At 53.6% G+C, this 7,983-nt stretch overlaps 1 protein-coding gene across 1 annotated transcript; it reads left to right on the top strand.

Moving 5' to 3' along the window:
• The first annotated feature begins 1,409 nt into the window (after positions 1 to 1,409).
• On the top strand, positions 1,410 to 7,142 carry LOC124712428 (serine/arginine repetitive matrix protein 1-like). Its single transcript, XM_047242722.1, has 2 exons — positions 1,410 to 1,875; positions 6,418 to 7,142. Exons 1-2 carry the CDS (start codon positions 1,410 to 1,412, stop codon positions 7,140 to 7,142), a joined length of 1,191 nt encoding a protein of 396 aa, XP_047098678.1.
• Positions 7,143 to 7,983: the final 841 nt, after the last annotated feature.

The raw sequence follows: 7,983 nt of genomic DNA, 5'->3' as shown, positions 1-7,983 counted from the left end.
GAAGCGTCCAGCGCGGATGATCCATAGTTTCAACCAAGTCAAATTCAAAGAACAGAGTGGAACAACCGACAAGAGGTGCACAATTCACACACAATCCTAAAAACAGATTGCACCGTATATATAAATAGTTAACAGCATCTCCATGTCCAATAAGAGCTTAAAGCTAGGTACCTCTTCAAGGGACCTACACCTTCCGTTAAGAGGCAGCGCACAGTCTGTATGGAAGAATCTTAATTGTGGTCCCTCTCTTTTGAGCCCAACCCGACGGATACCTATGGTAGATCGGGGAAAACCACCGCTCAGGCTGTTGCTGGCGGGGCCGGAAGGTGCTAACTGCCACACCACGTATCATTGTAAGTCTCATTGGCTCAGTGTGAACTCTCTGTACAACCAACCTACACAGCCTATACCTCAACCTCCACTATACTAAGAACCTCTCAACTGAAGCTTAAAGTTGGGCACCTCTTCAAGGGACCTACGCCCCCCTGGTAAGAGGCGGCGCACGTCCTGGATGGAAGGATCTTAATTGTGGTTCCTCTCTTTTGAGCCCAACCCGACGGATACCTATGGTAGATCGGGGAAAACCACCGTTCAGGTCGTGTTGTCGGCGGGGCCGGGAGGTGCTTGCGCCTGATGTACTCTACTAGGAGCCTTGCAGGCTCAACACAAACCGTTAGCGTCATTACCTGATTACTTTTACCACGAGTACCCTTTCATTAGCAACTTTGAGCAAAGCACAAAATCAGTTACCTCTCTATTGTATATCGTAAATAGTTTAGCAGGCTGGACATGGAGGTCTTAGTCTTAGTTTCTAGCTTTAACGTACCCTAATCTCTTCTAGTTAAGGTAGTTTTTAGGATGGTAGATGTTAAAGGCATGGTGAGCAACGGCCAGCGTCTTGAGGGTCATTCCAAGACCCGGGCCGCCGCCCACAACCAGGTGACGGGCCATATTATACCTATAACTTCTCTATTCAGTTCTCTTCCTTCCTTCTTTCTAAATATTTAATTTCGTTTTGTTTATTAATATCTTACTTGATTTTGTATTAGTTATAAGTTTTTCTTATGCTGCACAAAAAAAAAAAAAAAAAAAAAGATATCAAATGGATCTAAACAGAGCCCGCCTCCACGTGGCGGGACACGGGCAACGGTGTGAGTGGGGACGGGAGCCGGTGTGGTGTTACTTTCAGTCACTGCGGACCCCGGACCCAGTCACAGCGGCTAAGTGGCAATATACGACCCACCATAAGAAATTAGACGGTGGGTCATAAAATATAAGCAGCTAGTGAAAAAAAAGAAAAAAAAAGTCCCATGGCAGCAATTGACTTTGCCTCCTTTACCTGCGTGCGACATGCTAACGGAGAGTATACTACAAAAAGGAGCACATCTCTCCCACCTACCAGCGGTAGGATGTCCATGGCCACCCAGATGTTCAGCACAGGGCAGGCACAAGCGCTGGCGCAGCACCTTACCCCTGCGCAGAGGAAACATCTCCCAGTCAGCATCCTCCCCAAGCCAAACCCCGCAGCCCAACCCAAACAAACCGTACCTAAACTCCCTCCTCCCGCTCAAAACAAGACGCAACATGCTAAAGAGCCCTCAGCTCCAGCTAAGCGCATAAAGGACGTAGTGAAAAGTGCCAAAAAGCACAAAAAAACTGTCAAGCGCAAGCAACCGAAGAAAACTGCATCAAACCAACCGCCCACCACCAAGCCACGTACTCCCTCCCCCTCAGGGAGCGGAGACGAGTCAGACTGCCCCCTCGTCATCGACGAATCCCGGGACACAACCGAGCCCCAAACACCCGGCACCGACGGGGATGGCTTCCAAAAAGCACGGAAAACCGCCCGCCTACCCGCGCCCCAGCAAGTGAGAGGTATTGCTTCTACAAGCAATAAATTCTTACCGCTGTCTGACGAGGACGAAGCGGTACCCGCGAACAGTGATGCGCCACAACACACACCCGCACCAAAACACAGACTCCCTCCCATAGTCGCCGAATTTAACAAAAATTACGACGAGCTACACTCCCTCATTAGCAACTGCCTCGGCGAGAAGCAGTTTACTGCAAAGTCCGCCGGAGGGGACAAAATCAAACTTATGTTCAGGGAACTGGACGACTACACCGCTGTGAAGGCCCTGCTCTCAGAACACAAAGTCCGCCACTACACCTTCCCCACAGCCAAGCAACGACTTACGAAACTTTTAACCAGGGACTTACCCCACAAAGTTGGCACTGACGCTATTAGGAAGGACCTGCAGAGACAGGGTCATGAAGTAAATATGAAGTAAATAGCGTCACCCATATGAAAGAAGCCTACAGTGGTAACAAGTGGCCACTGTATCAAGCCACCTTGCCTGACACTCCCCAAAACAGGCAAAAGCAAATCACCCACGTCCTGTCAGTGCCAGTCACTATTGAACCATTACGCAGGAAAAGTGGCAACGTGCTACAACTGCCAAGGACTAGGGCATGTTGCCAAGCACTGCGACATGCCAACTCGGTGCATGAAATGCGCAGAAGGGCACCCCACCTCCGAGTGTTCCTTACAGAGAGGTGATCCTAAGAGCAAGTGCGCCCTATGCGGAGAATCTGGCCAAGGCGCCTTCTACCAAGGTTGCCGAGTGCAAAAAAGAATACCGACTACGCACGCAAGGCACCAAGATCGCCGCCACACAAAAAACCAACCGCGGCGCCGGTTCTACGATCTCGAGAGCGCCGACCAACACACAACCGCGACAAACACGACCAACAACTCGATCGAGACCGCGAGGTGGCGCAAGCTACGCGAGTGTCGTAGGCACTGACAGGAGTCAACAAACAACACCCACATTACACTTAGCCCAGCAGCCGTTCCCCGCTAACGGAGAAACGTCCAGGGAAACCTCCTCCCCTCAAACTCCCAAGTCCAGTCCGCAGCCAGTAGCGGCAGCTGAGTGCACGTCACAAGGCCCTCAGCCCAGCACTTCTGAAGAGAGTGCACATGCCCTACGGCCCTCAGCAGTCGTGGAGCAAACGTTAGGCCTCCTAACGCAACTGCTCCACGAAATCAGGCAACAGAACGCCCAAATACTAACCGCCATTAACTTGGTACTCCAATGGTCGCATAACAATGCGACTACAGCAGAGAAATCCTCCTACCAGTGATGGATAGACGACCCCACATCCAAGGACTAAGAATGTGCGTCTTCAACGCAAACGGTATCGTCGGACAAAACAACGAGTTTCGAGATTTCCCACACGATGAAAACATAGACGTATGTATGGTGGCCGAGAGACGCTAAAACCGGGTGTAAGGCCAGCGGCACCCAATTACAACTGTTACAGGACCGATCGGCCCACCGCTGGAGGCGGGGTAGCAACATACGTCAAACGCGGAATCCCCATCATCAGGTCCACCCACCAGCAACTAGGCAAATTGAAACAGTGGCAATGGATATTGCAGCATATCGCCCTCCCTCCTCCACTCTGGAAGAGGACGACCTAGCAGCCCTAGGTCAAATCAGAGGAAAACTCTTCGTTGGCGGTGACCTGAACGGCAAACATGCAGACTGGCACTCGCGAAACTCCAACAGAGCTGGTCGTCAACTGCAACGTCTCGCGCGCACCCACCACTTCCACATATGGGGTCCAGAGGAGCCCACCCACTTCCCGAAAAACGGGGTGAGGGCGGACGTCATCGACATAGCTCTCACGAAAAAGAATAACAGGGTTTGTGACCGCGCAATTGGTTAACCGAATGTCTTCCGATCACAATCCTGTGATTCTCGAGGTCGACGTAGGAGACTGGGTACCTCTCCAGCAACAACACATCTCATACAAGCGCACTAACTGGGAGCAATTCAAAGTTGACGTAACTTCAGCAATTGCCCAGGCCCCGCCTCCAACTGCAGATTCTGCAGAACAGGCGCTCAAAGACCTCACCAGCACGATCCTGCAAGCAGCTAAGGAGGCCACACCACGGCCACCGGACGGCCCTCCCCCTGTTAAGCAACTCCCGCCGCACCTGCTTGTCCAAATTAGAAACAAAAACAGGATCGCCAAAGAGTGGAAGCTTACTAGAAACCCCGCAACTAGGAAGCTACTGAACCGCCTACAAAGAGAGCTGAATGTCGCACTCACTGAGCACCGCAACCAGCAATGGTCGGCGCGACTTTCGGCCCTCCGCGTGGACGACAATAGCCTCTGGCAGGCGACCAAACAGATCACCAAAAGACGCGCCAGACTGCCACCTCTGCACGGCGAGCGCGGACTTGTCTTTAGCACCGCAGACAAGGCAAATGCCTTTGAAAAACAGTTCCGCCCTGCAGAGGCGCAGGACAGGGACCATGAAGCCGTTGTTCGACGTCAGCTCGCCACATTCCTCGCGGCGGACGATGCCGACGACGACGAAGAAAACACACCGCTCTTCACACCCGTCGACGTGAACCGAGTAATCAGGTCGCTACCCAACAAAAGAGCCCCAGGCCACGACCAACTCAACAACGTAGTAGTGAAACACCTCCCACCCCCTGCCGTAGCCCACATCGCAAATATCTTCAATGAGATCACGCGTTCCTGCAAGTTTCCAAGGTGCTGGAAACTCGCAGAAATCGTCGCGATCGCGAAACCCGGTAAAGACCCGGTTATCCCGCAGAACCGCCCACCAATCAGCCTTTTGCCAACCATTAGCAAAATTTACGAACGCCTGCTACGCATCCCCATTCTCGACCACGTCAAAACACAACAAATCCTGCCTGACTTTCAGTTCGGTTTCCGGCAGGAACACTCCGCGCCCCAGCAAATAATGAGGCTCGTCGAAGCAGCTACCGAAAGCTTCAATCGCAAAACTTACTGCGGGGTAGTGCTACTTGACGTAGCCGCTGCCTTTGACACTGTCTGGCACACTGGGCTCCTCTATCAAAGCACTTTCTCCGTTAGGATCGAGTCGTCGCTCTCCACAAAGCGGCGCATCAGGGCAGCCGTGCCCCAGGGGTCGGTACTGGGCCCGGTACTGTGCAACCTGTACACTGCCGACCTCCCGACCGTACCGTTGGTGCACACTGCCCAGTATGCCGACGACACAGGGTTCTTCACGCGTAACCCGAACAGAGACAGGGTTACGCGAAGATTGCAATCAGCGCTGGACGAGACCGGCCGCTGGGCTAAAAAATGGCGCATCACGCTAAACGAGGGGAAACACAAACCATAATGATCACCCGTAAACTAGGCAAACGGGCTCACGCCCAACAGCCGCTCCTACTTAAGCTGAACGGCCAAGAACTTCCTTGGCGACGAACCGCCAGGTACCTTGGAGTCACTCTTGACACCAGGCTCACAGCGAGGACTTGCGCCGTAAAGCTAGTGGTAGGATGCAAATGCTGTATCCTATCCTAAACACCCACAGCACCCTAGCAGCTGACATAGGAGTCAGAACATACTGCTCACTAATACGACCCATAATGGAGTACGCTTGCCCTGTCTAGGGATACGCGGCGCACTGGCACCTCCGCAAACTCCAGTCAGTCCAAAACCGAGCGCTTAAAAGGTCATTACACCTTCCCTTCCGCTTCCCCACTGCCGACCTACACGAAGCAGCTGGAATACCAACGCTCCACGTGCGATTCAAAGAACTGGCCGAAAGCTTTTACGAAAACACGGCCAGAGCTGACAACAGAGTCATTAAAAACTTAGGACAGTACGACACAACATTGGACAGACCGAGACGATCAAAAACTATGCTAACAAATTAAGACAGCCTATACGGCAACACAGAATCACCTAACACACTGCACCACTATAACATGACATACCACACAACTAAGACAAATTACACATACAGCATTGAGGAGGACAACACCCTCCATCGCATATGCTCTCCTCGGCAGTTAGGAAAGCACGAATGCAGTACTCGTCGCCGGCATTCGCTGAGTAGCTTCTGGAGAGTGCGGACGCGTGTGCGGGGCTGCGCTAGTACTTTCCCTCTTCGTTGCTACTCAGCCATAGGAACCTGATTGCGGGTTTAGTCGCTGATTGTCCTAGCGCTCTAGCTGGACGGTTCGGCACTAAGGCTTCGGAGCTCCTGATTTTCTCAAATCGGGAGCGGAGTTGCAAGAAGATTGCGGGACGGGCGGCTGATTTGTCGGCAGCTTGTGAGCAAATTGCCGTTGTGGGTTGCGAGCTGTGGGTTGGCGCGTCTTGGTGCGCGTCTTCTTGCTGCCGCGGTTCGCTTTTTCGGCCGGTTCGAGCACGTCGGCTGCGACAGGTACTCCTGCTGCCGCAGAGATTAGCTCTGCTCCCCCCAAGAGTAGGGAAATTGCCCGTCAGGGCCTGGTCAACGGCCAGATTCCCGCGCGTGTCGCATCTGTTACGGTCGGACCGTTCTGCCAAATACCTAACGGTGCCAACAAAAAAGCAGACACCGACACCCCCTGGCAGCCATCCTTCCAAGTCTGGACATGGACACCCCAGTCAAACTGACGGTAACGGAGAAAGAAAACGCCCCTGGCTGCTACGAGGTCAACAGGACGGACCTAACGGGCAGCCAGGGCGGGATGAGCCCGAGCTCGCGATTGCCGTTGCTTAACGCAATCGCGGGCCTCACCGGTAAGGATAGAAGGAAATACGAGAAGAAGCTCGAAAGAGCTTGGAAACAACCGCGGATATTGCCCAAGGGTGACAAAACACCACCGAGTGCCCGCCTAATTAAGGCGAAGGCAAAGAAATCACCCAAACGAAACAAGAAAGTCACAACTGGGTCACAGGTAAAGAAGCGAAAGACCACCTCGCGTAAACCCGTCGCTGCGCGGCGGCCGGAAGTGGCGGACGCGGCCGGGTCAGCCGCGCCTGAGCCGGCCACGCCTGCCAACACAAAGGCCGACCGGGCCACGTGTAGCGGCGGCCAGCAGGGTCAGGCAGCAGCCGAACAAAGCGCCAGCGCTGTGACGGCTAGTGCGCTCCCCCAGGCGGCCGGGCGGCTGCGCGCCGAGGTGAATGCGCGAAAGCACGAAGGCGCGGGCGGCGGAAAGAAACCGATACCGACGCCGCGGACTCGCCGCCGCGAGGGAATGCCGGAGCGGAGGAACCTCGGAGTGTTGCCGAGGGGTGCGCTGAGGGGAGCGAGCGATGCGGAAGCTGCGCAGGGACCGACACGCAGGAGATAGATGACGATGGATTCCAGCTGGCGAGAAAAACCGCCAGCAGATCCCCCGCCTTAGTCACACCAGCCACAATCTACACCGCCAACAGATTCCATGTGATGGGAGAAACTGCGCGAGACGAGTCGCAACAAGCAGATGACACTGAGGAAAACGAACAACAAAAAAGCCTCAGAATCCCACCGATAGTCGTGCAATTAGAGAACAACTATAAGGCATTGTACGACGTCATAACGAACACGATAGGGGAAAGCAGGTTCACCGCCAAGACAACTGGCGGTGACAAAGTTAAAATCACTGTAAAAAACGTTGACGACTACAAGGCAGTGAGGAAGGTGCTAGAGGAACGGAAATTTCATTTCTACACCTTCCCACTAGCAGCGAGAAGGCCAATTAGACTGGTGCTCCGCTTTGTACCACACACCACTGACACCGCGGACATCAAACAGTTCCTGCTGGAGGACGGGCTTGAGGTTAGCTCGGTGGTGTTGACGCGACCGAGCTGATCGTGGCCCCTCCATACGGTCACCCTCCCAGACTCTGTACAAAATAATAAGATCTGGGAGGTCAAAAGAATACTGGCATTAAAGGTCACGCCCGTAAAACTAAAAAAGAAATCGGGCCCAGGGCGCTGCTACAACTGCCAGGCCCTTGGGCACATCGCGCGAGACTGCACGATGCCAGTGGTGTGCGTCAGATGCACTGAACAGCACACATACGACCAGTGTAAACTACCAAGGGGGGAGGGAAAAGAAAAGTGCACAAATCGCAACGGAACGCACTCAGCCAGTTATTTAGGGTGTCCCAAGTACAGAGCTCTAAGAGACAGGCAGAGGGGTAAAAACAA

This window comes from Schistocerca piceifrons, chromosome 8, assembly GCF_021461385.2.
Source record: "Schistocerca piceifrons isolate TAMUIC-IGC-003096 chromosome 8, iqSchPice1.1, whole genome shotgun sequence".
Lineage (NCBI taxonomy): Eukaryota > Metazoa > Arthropoda > Insecta > Orthoptera > Acrididae > Schistocerca > Schistocerca piceifrons.
This window is presented reverse-complemented; position numbering and strand designations above follow the sequence as displayed.

Coding starts and splice junctions, on each gene's coding strand:
- LOC124712428 (XM_047242722.1), top strand. CDS start 1,410: ATGTCCATGGCCACCCAGATGTTCAGCACAGGGCAGGCACAAGCGCTG. Junction 1,876..6,417: donor CGCGCCCCAGCAAGTGAGAG/GTATTGCTTCTA, acceptor ACCCCCTGGCAG/CCATCCTTCCAAGTCTGGAC.